Here is an 18,161-nt window from a genome sequence, read left to right as displayed (position 1 = left end):
CATACATAATTGATGATATCACAAAGTTTGCCACGATACAATTTTGATTTGAGTCAATTCAGAGGCCTGCGATCGATATGAGATGATATCATATGGCCATTTAACACATTCAGTTACATTTATATCTAACTATACTTACTCTAACTATAATATTATAACTGACGAAATGGAACTAAAATATGATTTGACTATTTTATTACCAAGCTCTTCCAGACATTTAAATGAAAAACAATCTATTCTTTTTAACAAAGAAAAAGAAATTTCAAAATAAAGGTGTATCTTTAAGATGATGGTATGTATTGATACTATCAATATTGTCACTTCGATATCAAATCGAATTCGATTCAATATGTCAATCCAGATCAATGTATCGTTACACCCCTAATAGACTTGGTGTAAAACTAAAAGAATGAATATGGGGAATACTTTCACCCCACTGTACAGAATTATATTATTGTGAGCACTTAAATCATTAACCCTAAGAGAAAATTTGAAATATAAACACTGAAACACTACAGAATGAAAACAAAGACACCACATCGACATTATTACACATGTCCACTTGAGGGTGCTGTGTCCATCTCCCACCACAATCCCATCAGATCACCTCCAGTTAGGGTGTGTTCTCACTAGCATTAGGTCACACTAGTGTTTGAGCATGCAGGACATCCATTCACCTGTTTACCTTTGGTGTAACTGTTAGTCTGACAGCATGTGACACTGACACATACAGTGATGTCCAACACAGCAGCAACAACAGTTTTTATCTCTCAAGGTAATGTTCAAAGGCTCAAAGTCAAAAAGGAACTCCAAGATGTTAAAGCTTCATTTGAGTGTGTAAAATGTGGCACAGGTGAGTGAGCTTGATGCTGAAGCTGCAGAGGGATCGGTTGGGCAGCTGCCAGCTGGCCCGCCTCCCGACTCAGGTTAACTGTGTCATCGGGACAGAATACAGCGCTCACACTCACTGACACATGAGAGGGACTCTCGCTGCAAAACAGAGAGGGAAAGCTGCATTGGAGAGGAATAATCAGCCGATCTCTCCAATCATCCAGATCGGCCTGTTTCCGGCTTGTTAATAAATGTATGGATTCACTGTGAGATCAACAACTATTTCTCTGAACCAGAGAGATTCCTGTGAAATACCACCTCCGTCATTTGTCACACATTTCTACCAAGGTAAAACGAGCAACCTTCTTCTATGCTGATATTCACCTTGACATTATGGACTTTTTTAGCATTAACGTCATAAAGTGCGTTAGGAACATTTCATGCTCTGGTTTCTGGCCCCCACAGAGGGAATGCATTGACGTCACTTTTTCACACGATACCACCCACCATCTCACCACAACTGAGTGGCAGAACAAACCGACAGGTGACTGCTGTAAAGAGGCTGTGCCACCAAGAGGAAAAACAAACATATACCTTGAAGAAGCAGAAGCCAACAGAATCAACGATGATCCAAGAAACCTTCTATATACAGACTAGAGCAAAAACAAATGGAGGCAGTGTTTGGGAAAGTTGCAGAATTAATGCGGCCTTAAACATAATCCTGAGAGCAAACAGCAGCGACTTTTCTACTGGAGTCTTCTTCTTCCTGGTATAATGCCAAGTCTATACTTTTAACCATGGACCTGCAGGCTCAGTGTAGCTAGTGTTTCCACACAATGACACTCAATACCCACATCGGGAGCTCCTGTGACCTGAAACTCCTTCCTTTCTCTGTCTGATGCAGACACTGACTTAGTCAGATAACCAGTAAGCAAGCTTTCCCATCCTGACTGACAGAATAAACTATTATAATTAGGGCAGTCAAAGTTAATGCAATAATAACGCGTTGACGCAAATTTGTTTTAACGCCACTAATTTCTTTAACGCATTAATGCAACTTGTGATTTTTTAGAGTGAGGATACTGGCATCATATGAAACTGGAACAACTAAAGCATCAAGGGGTTTCCATTATGCAATGCATATACAACTTTCAGTTCATCTGTTCATTTGTCTGTGTATTTACTGTATCTGTTTCTATTCCCACCTAGCTTTAAGAGGAAGTGAAAGTGATGAGCGTAGCAAAGGAAGTCCTCAAGACGTTAACCAGCTCACACTGGGACAGAGAACTAAGAAAGCCTTCATGTTCCTAGTACAGGTGTTTTAAAGCCGTTATGCTTCAATGAAGGCCAATGTTCCGTTAATTCCCCCCGGTGTGTGGCTGACAACAAAAATAGCTTTCTTGAGAAGAACGCAGAAGGGAAGGAGTGACAAAGGCTGCCAAGAAATGAGGTGTGAGAAAGAATGACTTAGTGTTCAGGGGAAAAAAAGAGAAAGCCAGGTTATGAGACCATCTCCTGCTGTGACAGCTATGGAAGCCAAAAGTCCGAGCCCAGTCTCCTTAATAGAGGTGACGGTCCACGACAGTCCAGGAAAACATTTTTCCCAATGGCTGCCAACTGACAAGGTAACACTGTCACCATGAGAACTTCACACACCAGCAGGGAGAACACAAGACATTCAGAAGACCAAGACTGCAATCACAACTTGTTTACTGGACATTTAATACACTATCATCATCCTACATAGAGATTTGGGCTCTTTTTGTTACACTAGTAAGCTCTCTAAGAACTAGGAACTTGTGGCTATTAAATGTCAACATCAGTCTCCTCCTCTTCCTCATACCCATGAAACCATATGAAACCATATGAAACAGATGAACAAGGAACGATTGTTGTTCAGATCATGTTTTCTGTCCGAACCAGTCTGAGTCAGCAGATGTTGACCACTGGCCAACCAACACTAAGCTTCCTTCTGCAATAAAGTGAATTACAGTATAAATACTACTACTACTGATAGAAAACATGTCAACTGGCATGGAAAATGTCAAAGGCAGGAAAATGTTTCTCAATAAGCATTTACATCATTCCCTCCTCTGTCTGAGGTAGAACAAGCTATGACAAGTTTACTGTATTACTGATCACATTCATTACTATTTCCTTACACATATCTCATCCCTGGTTAATGAGCGGAGCTGGTTTTTCTTACTTTTAAAAAAGAAGCTTGATGCTACATGTTGATGCAGAATTTTGGCCCAATATAAATGATATGATACATTTGACCTTTATCTTGCCAGGTTGCAGAGCACCATGGGAAGATGTGCTCAGTTTTGGAAATAAATAAAGAGAAAATTAGGGCGGTCAATTGATTTAAATATTTAATCGCGATTAATCGTAAATTAATCACACTTTTGTATGGTGATAGTGACAGTTATGAAGTGGCGAGAGAGAAATAGAGAGGATGACATGCAGCAAAGGGCCGCAGGGAGGATTCGAGCCCCGGGCCTCTGCAGTAAGGACTCAGCCTTGGTACAGGGGGGCCCGCTCTACCAGGAGAGCTACCAAGCCGCCCCATAAAACTCATTTTCATTCACATATCTTGAGGTCAGAGGTCAAGGGACACCTTTGAAAATGGCCCTGACAGTTTTTCCTCGCCAAAATTTAGCCCAAGTTTGAAGCGTTATTTAGCCTCCTTCGCGACAAGCTAGTATGACATAGTTGGTAGCAATCAATCTAGCTTTAAGACTGATCCCGCTACAACATCAAAAGACAATTAATGCGTTAAAGAAATTAGTGGAGTTAAAACTAATTTGTGTTAATTTTGACAGCCCTAAAAAAACATTTACCCAAAGTACAGCAAAGTGTTCAATATCAAATAAATAATTATTAATTATGGAAGGGATAATGCCCAATGAGGTGTCCATTATCACGATTAATGGACGATGTGGAGGCTAAAACAGCTGACTCCGCAAAGTCAATTAATTCCTGATTATGGACACCTCAATTGGTATTATTATTAAATGGTAAAAATGCCCCCAAAAAATAACTTAAAAAAAAAAAGAAAAGAATTGAAAGCATCAACCTCAACAGTTCTGGAGAGTGCATAATTAAACGCTTGCATACTGACCCCCCTCCAGTCAAAATGGGAGTAGCTGCATGATCCTGTGGGAGTAATGAACTGATATTTGGTATGTGGCAATGCACACCCACTGGCAGTGTGTCAGAAAAGAATGCAGGGCGCTGTGTGCCCATTAGCACTGAACACACTCACACACACACCCCAGCTTCTTACCACACACACCACACTGGGGTCTCCATGGCAGCCATTGCAGTCGGCCAATCAGAAGTTGCCTGGTGTTTTCTCTGAATTCAGACTGAGTCTAAATGTCGACAATAAGAAAAGGAGTTTGTTTGTGTCTGCACACAAGTTGTGCCTAGCCTATATTATGTTATAGATAAATGACAGATAAAAAACATTAAAGATGACCCATTATACTTTTGTGCTATTTCCCTTTCCTTTAGTGTGTTATATAGTTATATGTGCATGTAAAAGGTCTGCAAAGTTACTCTCCCCCACAGAAACACTGCTCCTGAACTGCCTGAAACACCTTGCTTGAAGTCACTTAAATGGGTAGTGTCATTTGGTGGAGTTATTTTACCTAAATGTAACCTGTATTTTACATATTCTTTCCATTTAACCTTGTAGCTAATGTGCTTTTCTTAATTTCTGTTAATTTATATATCAACAATAGTGAGATCAATTTACTGATTTCACTTTCACCCAGGACACGCCAGTGGCTTGTTCATGTAGCAGTGGTGTAGCAGAGCTGTATGAATCAGTTAACTGACAGGAAAACCACCACTCTCTCTACCGCTCCTGAATCGTGCAGCTGCTAATCTCAACTTGATTTGAACTGACAGAATTTCCCATCAAGAGTGAGTTTGCATTTCCTGTACGTTCCTGTATTCCCCCGGTGTAAAAACCTAGCCTAGAGCTAAACCATAATCTGAGGGAAACACAGTGAGTGAGAGATAGCTGGTTCAGTTTGTTTGTCTAGATTTTTTTGTTTATGTGGTGGGTGAGTGAGGGGGGGATCCAGCTCAGCCCTGTCTCGAAGGAGATCAGAACAGCAGCAGGAGCTTCTGTTGTTGGATGGAGGATACAGCTTTGTGTGTAGATGACCATCACCACTGGAGGCCTCTCCCTGCTCCGCTTAATGTGAAAACCTCTCAAGCATAGCTATGTTCCCTGGGATGTCCACACCTTTGTTGATTCTAGGAATGGTACTGTTAACAATGCTCTACTTTTATGGAGTTCATATTGTTGTAGCTGTACTGTATGAAGCCACACACTTTGAAACAATATCTATTTTTTTATTACTTGTAAATTCTTTTTTTTGGGGGTGGTTTCCTGTGTTCTACCTCATTAGGTGCAACAACAAAAGTTAACATATTTTAATCTGTCACAATATCTAATGAATCCATATGATGATGATATCATAATCACCATCATGCATCTGGTCTTGCAACTCAAACTGCTTTCATTACTCATCACAGTTTCAGCAGTTAGTGATTGCGGCTGCCGCTGACGTCAGCAGACTGCAGGAGGACGTCGCATCACAGGGTTTTATGTGGGGTAACAGTGACTGCCGACACTGAGTGTTACTTGAACCTGAGATTGCACTGATGGAAATCCTGCTATGATGAAAAAAGCACCGTAGAAGTGACCACACTTCTTTTAACGTCACCAGGTTAAGTTTATTACTGTAGATTGCTTTCACAGATAGAACAGTCAAGAGATTTAGAGAAAACAGAGAACGGGTATATATGTAATAAACTCTGCGAAACAGATCATAACCTTGCTTTTTATGTGTGCCTTTGTACATACTGTGCTCAATATAGATATGAGATCCCCAGGCAATACTAAAGTGCTCTTATTTGCACTGCAGGTCCTGCCCTTTTACATTTCACACCTCGCATAGATAGAACCGAGGTCAACTCCTGCATCCATCTCAGAAAACAGGCGATGATGCTGCAAAACCCACACCTCCTCCTCTATCACAGAGACATCCTGTCTGCCTGCCTGCCTGCACCACCACGACGACACATTCATCACCAAGGTAACGCGGGGACAAGTCAGACCATAAATAGTACTTTACTTGTGAGGATTTAAAGCCATGGATTATTTCACTGCCTTCACTTTGAAGAGATATTAGAATGTGAAAAATGTCCCCATTATTGCTCGAGAGGAGGTTATTGGGGGAGGTAGATGTTAAACAGTAATGGCAACCATATAAAATCACAAGAAACATGCAGTAAAATCACTATTTGGATGCATCATCTCAATATAATCCAAATCTTTCCAAAGGAGTAATAACTTCCCAGTGGCAAATAAAACTGCAACATAATTTGTGATCTAAATAAATCTATCACAATCTCACTCTCTTGGGTTAAGAGAAAAACAAAACAAGGCCTGCCTGCAACCACTTATTATTTTCATCATCAGTTATGATCTGTGATTATTCTCTCAATTAATCATCAAAGGTGCTAAATTCCAAATTCAGAGCATGTCTATGATTGAGGCAACAGTGCTGACAGAGCTAACAGTGTTAGCCAGGTTACTGGAGGGTGGGCATTATTCTTCCGCGACGGCGCCGTGGGTTGGGACGGCGTTATCCTCTGTAACCGCCATGTGAGCACAGTGCAGAGCAGCGGCAATTAGCTAGCCAGTGGGACACGCTTACATGCAATAAAAAGGCACGCGCGGCCGGACTGGCTACGTAAACAAAGCACAGAGAAGCTCGGATTTCAACACACACAGAGGGAGCGTGACTTCATTCTCTGCTCAGGTAGACGTTACTCCTCTATATCTTTACATAGTAAATAGTTGTTTGCTGCTATATTAATGCTCTTAATTTAGCACCTTTAAGTCTATGAATTGTCCAAACATAGTGAATAAGAGCCCCCCCAGGTGACATCTTAAATCTGCTTGTTTTTCCAACCAGCAGTTCAAAACCTGAATATATTCAATTAGCTATCAGAAAATGCAGAAGATCCTCACATTTGAGAAGCTGGGCAAAAGTGAATGTTTAGCATTTAGCTTGAAAAGCTTGAAATGAATTGATTACAAAAATAGTTTAAGATTAATTTTCTCTAGATTGACTCAACGACTGATTGACTGATCATTTTAGCTCTAAACAATACCGTACTTGTCTTTCATATTACCTTTTCTAGCTTTTTTTTTCTTTTGGAAGTCTTTGTACTATGATGTGGCCACATAATTCTGCCTGTTTTCAATGGATGCACAAGTTTGAGAGCAGATGTGTCTCTGATTAGTCAATCAATTAATCATTAAGTCTATAAAATGTCATATAGTGAGAAATGTCTCAGGGTTTCACAATTTAGTTTCAGCAGTAGATTAGCATCCTCTGAAAGATATTAAGAACGTTAGAAGTTTCCCTTTATGTGCTACCATAACATAAACAAACAAGAAGCTGACATCATGCCCCAGGAGCGGCCATATGTCAGCCTGAGCTCTACAGCAGTGTTGCCTGGGAAATATGTCAGAAGAGCCATGAGTTTTGGGAGAGATTTACCGTGATTTGTGGGTATTTTTTGCCTTCATTCTTAGAGGACAGTCTGCCACAGTGTGAAGCCTTCACTTTGCAGTAAGACACTGTAGTAACTTGAGCTGTCAAACTGTCCGGTAATAATACATACACATAAAAAGTGTGTACACAGGATTTACAATGAGGCCTCAACGCCTGAAAACTTTAATTCGCAGATTTATGAGAAAAGCGAAAAACAAATGAAACAGTGTGAGCTGCCGTTCACACCACAGAGTGTTAAAACAACATGACAGGCCCATAGTTCCCCGGCTGCTGCACATGCTATTCAGGATGGGCCTGGACACGCCCGGCTCATCATGTGGGAAGAAGGAGCCAACCCAGAGGAAAAGAGAAATATGTGTGTCATATTCAGCAACCACTCTCTAGTAGAGTGACAAGAACAGGTTTGTCCTCCTGTTTTCCTTTCTGAGTACATCTGGTGATCAACACCAACCATGCTGCAGCCTTATCATAAAAGTAATCAGTGTTCTTTTTTCATTATGCTTCCAATACACAAAGACATGAAAACTGAACCTATTAGCAGGATGGCAACATGTGCTGCCAAGCTTCTCTGGTGATACAGTTTTATTCATTAGCCTACATTACAGCAGCAGTATTTCATCATGCAAAAAAAGCACCGCTGTAGAAGCCTGTTACATTTTCGGGGAAAATAGTCTTATGAAATAATTCCTGTGAACAGAATCTGGTGATCTAACTTTGAAGCAACTGGAAATACATGAATGCAATCATTTTTCTCTACAGTTCTGACACAGTCATGTTGAATTTGATCATTATCTCACCTTGCAAAACAACAACAACAATCTGTGCATTTACACTGGGTCAAATAGGACTATTCAAATACACTGAAATGCTAACATTGCAATGTTGCTCCCTAATTGTATGTTTTGGCAAGAAAATACACTGTTACTATAAACAATATAAATGATCCGATTCTGATAAGATGATAAAACATGCATCCGGCTCATAAAACGCTTTTGAATTCCCTCCCCTCTCTCACTGCTGTTCTCCCGGAGTTTTTATTCCTCCGATTCTCTCCCAGTCCTTCCCCCCCAAATCACATTTAAAAATCCATCCATTATATTTATTAGAAATAGCCTAGTGTCACTGCTATTTGTGATCGTGGGTTTTATATTACAAAATATTCCACACATTTTTTTCAGTTGTGTCTAAACAGAGAGCGAGAGATATGAGCAGACACACTATACACACACACAGAGACATACACAAGCAGACAGACAGATCTGCAACTATTTAATTTTTGATAATCAATTAATCGGTTTGAATAATTTTATAAGAAAAAAAAGTCTAAATTCTCTGATTCCAGCTTCTTAAATGTGAATATTTAACTCCTCTATGACAGTAAACGAAATATCTTTGATATGTGGACAAAACAAGACATTTGAGGACGTCATCTGAGGCTATGAGAAACACTGATCGTGATAGACCAAACACAGTTTCTTGTCTGGGTGGCTATTTTCTGAGCTATCAGCTGACAGAAGTGTGCTGTGGGTAAGAGGAACAGGAAACAGTGCTCTCAGCTGAGCCATCCTGTTGGCAAAGTGACTTAAGAACAAACAGCTCGTATTGACCCTATGAACTTTTAAGTAAACCATCATACTTACTTTGTCGACTGAAACTTTTTCACCAATTAAACAGTGAGTCACCACACATTACTGCGAGGCATGCAGAAATAAAAACATATTTCTCCATGCAGATCAAAGTTGCGGTGGGCTAAAAATAAACAAGGAATTACACTTACTCCCTCATTCTACCTTGATCGTGCTTGCACTCAATAAAAAACAGACATTGCTCCATAGAAATTCTTTGAATAGTTAGCATAGCTGAAAACTGCAATCTGTCCATCAGTTATCTGCTGCATGCTGGCACGACTGGACTGAGCTAATGCAAAACAAACACCAGTGAAAACTACTTTCAATTTTCAGACCTCGCTCAGTGAAATTTTTGAATCAACAAAATATTCAATAAATCTTAAGTCTTAAAATAACAATGGATTACTTTAGATTTAGACCGACATTGTGCTGTGAATCAGAGGTGAATCACGCCATATAGAGAGGCCAGACCTATGGCTTCAGAATGACCTGACGGATGACCTCTTCCCAGCAAAAGCACCATACACAAAGGCATCAGCATGAGCAAGACCCCTGGCATGAGCCCACTGCTGGTGTGTATGTGCGTGTGGGAGTATGAAAGGACTGCATCCCGTAATGCCAAGTGACCAGGAGCCAGACAAACTGCTGTTACTTCAATTAAAAAGCTTGACCTCGCAGCCGAGCGGGCAGAGGCCCCCGAAAATGTTTCTAGTTCTTCCCACAGCTCTACACACCCTCCATTGTTTAGAGCCACAATAACGTCTTTCCAGAGCAAAACATCATTATCCTGCTGGACAAACAAAGATGGAATAGATTATGAGACTTACAGTAAGTGCTTATCCTTTACTGACCCGCAGGTTTATGGGAAATCCATCCCCTTAACCCACCACAAAGAAAGACAAACAGTAGTGTCTTGATTAGAAAAGGATGCAGGTGTTTTCTTTTCATTTTCTTGCTTCATCCAATTTTGTATTAGAGATACGAGACAGGCTCTTGAGACATAAGACGATCTCACATTGAGTCATGTCCAATGACTTTCTTCTAGAGCAATTTCCCGGACATTCATGTCTCCTTGATAAAGTACGACATTTCAACAAAGGTGTGTCTTTAAATATGACAAATACAATTTTCCAGTTTTGCTTGAAATTATTTCAACATCCAATTAAAGGGCGGGTCCATTATTTTATTTTTTTTTATGTTTTTTATATCATTCTGTAGTTTCCTAGTGGTGTTGCTTATGTATTCAAATCCAAACATTTAAATTTTGGTCAAAGTATGTATGCTTTAGCATCAAAATGCTATTTTCCCAAGCCCTTCTAAAAACTTTTTCCCACCTGACCTGACGTAGGTTTCTGTATGATGACGCTGCTACATGTACATATACAAGCTAATGGTCAGTGTATTACATACAGTAACTTAGATAGCGTCGGCATGCTCCTAATTTGGAGAAGCAGACAGGAGTACCGGCACGGAAGCTAAGCGATGTACTGCTGTGTTGTCGACACGTTAGTTTGTATCCTAAATTCACACAATAACACAAACTATATAATTCAGACCAGTTAATATCCTGCAAATCCCTTTAGTCATCATCAAATACCATCAACAAAACCACAAAAAAATGAAACCATGAGTTAACAATTAGTACAGTAAGCCAGCCATAATCCTCAAATATTATAGGGCAGAACAGACTGGGGTACAAAGATGTGTCACAAAATGTTTTGTCTGCTTAAAAAGCCTTCCTCAATCTATTCTCATGTTCAAGTTAGTCATGAACTCTTGACTCAACACATGGACACGTCCGTCAACATTGCCACACTTTCTTGCGGAAGTCTCAAAGTAATGCCACAGCATCATATGTATGAATCCTGCTTCCTGGATCAGCTTTCAAATGATTGCTTTAACTCATAGGTACCTTCTCCCCCCGGGGCTGTGAAGTAAATAGATTTTGTGTACCAACCCTAAGTCTTATAAGACCACAACTACTGATAAATCAATGGCGAGTTGATTTTTGTTCCATATCTATTCAAGTATTCCCGGCGATGAGCTGACACCTTAAAGAAGAAGCCCAGAGTCAGATGAGAGCTAACATAGCTTAGCACAGAGTCTGGAAACAGTGGAAACAGTCAGCCACGCTAACAAAATCTGCTTGTGATTTTAATCCGTACAAAAGCTGAAGTGTAAAAACGATAGATGTGGGGATGGACTATTTCTTGCCCAGGAGCAGTAACTTCCTGGAGTCTCGCTGGTTGCCTGGCAACTGGCTGGTTACATCACAGTCACGACAAGACTTAAGGAAGCAGTTCATAATCCCCCAAAAACCGTTACAGCTTTATGGGCCTTTCACACAGGACACGGTTTGTGCTGCGCCCACCACTGAAATCACAGTGCCCCTAGCTTGGCGACGGCGGCACTGTGATTTTTGCACTCATCAAACTTTTACATTCAAACTGTGTCAGATTATCAGACCTGTGTGTTGCAGCTGTGAATTATTGGCTCCCATGCTAATGATGCAGGAATCCTTATATAGAGAACAAAAACACATCTTAATGTCACCATCCAAAAGCAAAAAAGGCAGCAGTACGATAGCCATAGTACAATAGCCTTGGGGCTGATCTAACACCACTAGACCTCTTCATTTTTGGCCCTTAGCTGCAATTGAGAAATCTGTTCCCAAAGGTCAGACCCCAGTTCCCAAAGGTCAGGCTCCTAGAGTACTTAATGCTTGACACAAGGAAAATACTGTACACACTAGCATAACAGCATATTAACTATAAAATTCTGTTGACATACTGTCCCAGAAGCACATAAACCAGTCTGAGGTACTAATCTACATGATTACAGAACCCAATGTGATTCCAGACTAGAGGTTTACACAGGAAATAACTTCTTTATCAGCACTGTGGTTGTTTTTTCAGCTGTTTTGCTCTTACCTAAAAAAAATGTAATGTTGCAGCAGACTTTGTGGTAATAGGCGTTATAGCTCCCTTAATCAGATCTGATATCTACAACACAACTTAAGGCATTTAGTTTACTTCAAGTCTTGTCCTGAGCCAAATTAACAGGGTCACTTTTGTTTCATGATGTCCACTCCAAATGAAGAAGCTGGATACTAGTCGCAGCAGGAGGAAACAACAGCCAGGAATGAATAAATCACATAACATAGCTGATCAATTGTAAGTGATTGTGGATTGCAGCTGGACAGTGAATGATGATGTGCTAAAATATTGACCAGCTGGTCAGTCAGTGTGCACGTTGAGGTGATCAAAGTCCAATGCAACACATCATGCACTGGTTGAAAAAACATTTTGTCGATTAAAATATGACATATTTCATTAAACTGATACTGCCATCTGTAGAGATGCTTTAGTTCCTTGTTACACTCAAGATGTCTTAAGTCTGAATGTGATAGGTCTGATAAGCCTCAGCAAACATTAATGATGATCTAATGTATTACTGAAATATAAGACCCAGCTGAAGTTCACAACATTTTTTTAAGAAGGAATTCAGCATCATTGCTATTGTGACTCAATGCACGGTATGCTATAAATAAACAAACCATGTATCACTCGTAGTTTTAAAACTGAATCCCTTTTTCCCTCCCAGATGTATCCCAGTATCTGGCAGATTGGCCAAAACAACCACATTTTGAAGGTATTTCCTCAAACAGTGCAGGGTGACGGGAAGAGAGCCTTCAACAAAACGTGGTACACGAAGCACAAATGGCTCACGTAGCACTCTGCTACAGCTTCTCACTGGGCTCAAGAGACCACATCTACCATTGTAGCCACACGCGAGCGTGCATATGTGAGCGCGCATGGGACACCGACCCAGGTGATTTATACGTGTAAGAAGTTACAAACAGTCCCTTTAACATTCCTTTTTACACAAAATAAACTATTTTGATATTACAGTTTTTCTCAATTGTTTACACACAAATACTGGTACTTGACACACAATGACCACAACATGTAACTCATGCACCAACCCCCTGAACCAATTCTGCTAAACTACAAGCACAATTCCTGCTTTACACTCAAATTGCAGTTCTAAAACACACTTTTTTCAAAACACTACACACAATTCTCTGCATTTGGCACAATTTTCATGAAGAAAATCTCGTTTTCACAAGGAACACACTGTCATTCAAAATTCTAAAGTCAATTGCCCTACTATGCACACTGACTCATCACATGGGCAAACACCTGTCACACAGTGTTACAATTAGCAATCAGAGCTTTAGCATAAAAGGGCAAACATTGCTTGTGATGTGGATGAGGTGCTGTGGCCAGACCGAAACAGAAGAGAGGATGCAGCATAGTTTTTTTTTTCATTTTTTTTACTGTAACTGTATACAGTAAATTCTTCTGTTGTTTTGTATGTAGACCACTGTTTGTGCAACTTTGTGTTGGTTGGGATGTACACTATGTACATTGTTTTTGTGGGGAAAATAAAATATATTTGTTACCGTGTATTTGTGTGTTCTGAGTATAAAAACAATATTCTAAAATATTTTACAACACACTTATGTATGTACTGTCTGTAGTAAGTGTAACACTGAACAAAAAAAAGGCCTAAGTCATCATGATGAATGGAGAAGAAGTGTTTTCTATTCATCATAGTGTTTTACATTGAGCACATCAGTGTTCAACTGGTTCTTATAAATGTCTATTCATATGATGGTTTGTGTGTGTCATTTGAAAACAAAATACCATTTTGAGAAGAAATAACATTGTTTTGAATGTAAAGTTTCATTTTGCAGGAGAATTGAGGGGTTTTGCCCATTGTATGTGTGTTTTTTGATTTGTGTGTAGAGTTCTGAGAGTATGAGGCATGCGTTCAGAAAATGTGTGTAAACAATCGAGAAAAACTGTAATAATGTGCAGTACAGTCATTTTTACTTGTTTACTTTTGACATGTTATTTAAATGTGCCACCCTTCTCTGGGTTTGTGCCCCAGCCTGGCCACCCCATCAAACATCTTCTAGACCCGCCCCTGCCAGGGCCTCAAGAATCAAGACTGCATGACATGCGACATCTTGTTTTATTTGTTAAAATAGTAATATTGTGTCTTTAGATTTGTATTTCTAGTTTTTAATCACCACTTCTAAGAGCATGTTTACCTGCAGAAGAGGAGTCGTCATGGTCGGAGCTCAGGTACCCATCACTCCTCCTGTCCGGGGTGCTGCACCCGGAGCCCCGCGAGGCTCTGCGGTTGATCTGCGGGAAGGACGGAGACGGGGACGGGGATGGGGACAGCCTGCCGCCGCCTCCTCCTCCTCCTCCGTCGTCTCCGGAGTCAAAGTCCCTGCTGTGGCGGAAGGGCCGCAGGCTGCTGGACGTCCTCTGGTTGGCGGACTTCGGTGCCAACAAGTTATTCCTGACGAAATTCTCATTGAGCTCCACGTCCTCGTACTCTCTATCGCTGCCGCACACCTCGTTGTCATTCGGGTGAGAAGCTGGAGCCAGGTCCGCTCTCAGGAAGCTGGGTTTGGGTGGCGGGACGGGGATGGGAACGGGCTTACCTGTCCTCCCGATGAACCTGCTCCGGTCCCGGCCGAAGGAGCTCATGAAACCCGCGGTGTTGCCTGCAGCGTGGAGCTGCTTGGTCCTCTGCCCGTCGCCCTCATCATGCTGCGGTGGTTTCCTAATGTTCTTGGAGTAGCCAAACGTCTCCGCGTTAAAGTTCTCATCTTTGCCGTCGTGGTTCTTCTTCTGTCGAGCCATGGTGGTCTGCAGGTAGATCACCTTGAATTTCTCCTCCGCCAGAGCCTTCTGCAGCCTCTTCAGGTTGGCTTTACTCGTCTCCAGCTCAGACTCGATGTCTTCGACAGAGTTCAAGTCCATTTTGGGGACTTTTCCGTCGGGAAATTCACTCCTCCAGTGTTTGGCGAAGTCCTCCTGTTCCCACATGTCGATGCTCTAAAGCGGGATGTCCGCCACTGCTGTCTCCGTCACAGTCAAGAGAGAGACTTTGGAGCTAACTGTTCTGTGTCTTCACTGTCGCAAATATCCACCTTCCTCTGTCGATATTAACTGGACCGCTTTCTGACCATCTTCAGCCTCCCACACAGACAAACAGCAGGCAGTAGTACAGAGCAGACTGTGCACCGTGTGACTGAGTGATGCGGAGAACAAGTTTTTGCGAGTAGGCTGAAAAGTTTCAAGACTTCCTGGGTTGAGACGTGCTGCCTTCACGTGCTGCTCGGACAAGTGTGATGTCTTTACAGTAAAATCAAATCAATGGTTTGAATGTAGCTTTAACCTTTTTTTTTCTTTTTTTCAAAGGTATTTTTATTAACTGTCAATAATCAATAGAACAGTCACTATACAGGGAAAGTAAGTTTTTGTTTTTTTGAACAACATTCACCCCTGACACAACACATCAATCAATCATACCTGACAACAACATACACACAGACAGCCACAGCTGGCCACAAAGGACCTAACTGATTCTCAATCATAGATACATACAATTTAAATTGTAGAGAATACAACACAGGGAGAGTATCCACAAATAAGTCATGAAATAATAAGAAGAAGAAGAGAAAAAAACAAAAAAAATGTAATATATATATATATATATATATATATATGTGTGTGTACATATCTACACATCTACATACACACACACACACTAATATACACATATATACACGTACACACATATACATATACACACATACACACATACATATATATATACATACATACATATATATATATATATATATATATATATATATATACATACACATACATACATATACACATATACATACATACACACATACATATATATAAAAATAATTATAATGATAATTAATAAATTAATTAAATTAAATTTAAAAATGGAAAAAGATTGTAGCTTTAATCTATAGTAATCAACCACAGATTTAGGCCCTATTTGCTGTTAGATTACCAGGCTGGCGAAATGTGTTGTAGGTCAAAATTGTAAGTGATATTACAATAGATTAAAAAAAAACTAAAATACAAATAATGCATGATAATAATATCACAAAATGCTTCATCATCAAATGCTTATATCTCCAGATAAAATAGGCTATCTAATATCACTTGAGTATTACAGAATAGACTATTCTCCATCCTGCGCAATAGTAATAATAATTCCGACAGCACATGAATGCGACACGCGCTAGTGAAGTGGATGCAGTTGATGCAGTTCATCACTCTGTACTTTAGCAAGGCTTTACCTTGGTTTAAAATGTCCACACCATGGTGTATTTATGTTTTTACAAAGCAACATAATATGCATATAAATGACAGATGAAATGGTGGATTGTTATTTGAGTCCTATACTTATTGGCTTAAAAAAAGAATAGGTGAATATTTTCACTTATTCAAAAAGAATAGGTAAATAGTAGAACAGACCTTTTGGAGAGTGAGTGTCTCGACTGATCTGCTGGTTTTACCTGATTTTGGTGAAGTCAGAATTCAAAGAAAGGTCATTTAAAGTCCTGAAAGACAACTTTTTTGTTCAAGCTGCACTGGTGACACATTGTACTATGACACTTTTTGTCCCATCTTGACACATGATATGATTACCATGATATCCAGGGAACAGGAAGGAAAGCTGTAACACTTGCTTTTAGCGCCACAGAAAGACAATGAGAAACCCTGGCTTATGGAGCCGCCTGTATTGGGTTTACACAGGTCCATTTATTGGGCATTTCCCATGGATACCAGTAGTGATCTGCCAACTTGCATTATTGCAAAACAAGACTGTACTGTGAAAAGATGGCACTGTGCCAAGAGCTCGTCTGACACCAGTCTCCTTGCCTCCAGCTGGTGCTTTGACATAATGGAAGATCTGAATGTGCTCGTGTTTATCAGGCTACTTGCTATCCGGCCTCAAAGAAAACACTCTGCTGGCGCCACAAACCCACATTCATTCGTCAGTGCTTTTTACATTCATCTGTGCATGCATGCATATCGCATACAGGCAGGTGTCATAAGCACATCCTCATTCTCTTGCTCTCTTTGAGATGAGAAATGCAACCCTTGCTCTGCCTTTTCCACCCACTTGATTTGTGGCACGCCCAAACAGATACTTTACATACATTCTTAAATGCAGTAATGGGAAAAGGTGTTAAATCTTACCTTGAAAACGTTTGATCATACTGATTTTCATGAATGATGGCTACACAGAGGCGTAAACATAAAACCCAGTCACCTTCAGCAGGATGCATGCAGTCAGATGCAAACTTGGTATGTAGCCAAGCAGGACACTTCCAGTAAAACAGAGTTGTAATGCAATACAGCAGAGGAGAAAGTTACCACTACGGACAGAGAACTATAGGGGAGGGTGGAGGCAGAGATGGACGCTTGGTATTTTTCAAGTGCCTGTTTGGATCCCTGCCCAGAACTGAAAGATCATTCTACTAAAAGCTTCCAGTAGCCAAGAGGAATCATTGATCAGCACTCGTTGCGGCCCTGAGAGCCCTGATTGGGTTACTGTAATGAATAGATGGGAAAAGGCTATGGCCAGCCTGGAGTCATGGAACTGAAATACTAATCACAAGCCTGACATGATATAGCAGGAAATATATGGACTTTTCTGGTTAATCTACAAGTGTTCACTACAGTCAGCTTGTGGAATGCAGACGTGTTGGTCTCAGCTGAGACAGTCTAAAGATAATGACATGACCGGGGGGAAATGGTATAGGGCTATGCACAAAGAGTGGAGTTGGCAGACAGCATTCTTTACATCTCATTCCCAAAGGGCTTTCATTCGTCAAACAAAAAACTCACCACTGTTTTGCTCTAAACATTAACTGTACGTAACAACAACACAACATACAGTATTCTGGTAAATGTGTATGCTGTTGTATTATATCATTGATATACTCAAGATTAAATGACACCTTTTGAGTAGGAATACTAGTGAAGTTTTTTTTTATAACTTTATTTTCCAAGATATGAGCCACCATTGTGACATTTAACCAAGGTAGACAGGAAAAAAAGAAATAAACAAAAAAAGGACAAAAAGACACACAACAAAACTATGAATAAATAAAAGAAAAAAGAAACACACCAAAAAGGTTACATACTTTATATCAAATATAATAAATGGGCAT

At 40.3% G+C, this 18,161-nt stretch overlaps 1 protein-coding gene and 1 long non-coding RNA gene across 3 annotated transcripts in view; one reads left to right on the top strand and one right to left on the bottom strand.

The window, feature by feature from the left end:
* The window catches only part of abr (ABR activator of RhoGEF and GTPase), a 150,311-nt gene extending 134,979 nt beyond the window's left edge, over positions 1 to 15,332 (bottom strand). Inside the window, exon 1 of one of the 2 annotated variants that reach the window (XM_037748058.1) lies at positions 14,187 to 15,332. In XM_037748058.1, the coding sequence (XP_037603986.1) occupies positions 14,187 to 14,976 (790 nt within the window). In that variant the 5' untranslated portion in view covers positions 14,977 to 15,332. The remainder of the gene's footprint in view (positions 1 to 14,186) is intronic. The other variant, XM_037748060.1, reaches the window with a different exon arrangement.
* The window catches only part of LOC119475415, a 307,840-nt gene that overhangs the window by 8,905 nt on the left and 280,774 nt on the right, over positions 1 to 18,161 (top strand). The gene's annotated exons all lie outside the window — the stretch shown is intronic.

The sequence above is a fragment of the Sebastes umbrosus genome, chromosome 17, assembly GCF_015220745.1.
Source record: "Sebastes umbrosus isolate fSebUmb1 chromosome 17, fSebUmb1.pri, whole genome shotgun sequence".
Taxonomy (NCBI): Eukaryota; Metazoa; Chordata; class Actinopteri; order Perciformes; family Sebastidae; genus Sebastes; species Sebastes umbrosus.
This window is presented reverse-complemented; position numbering and strand designations above follow the sequence as displayed.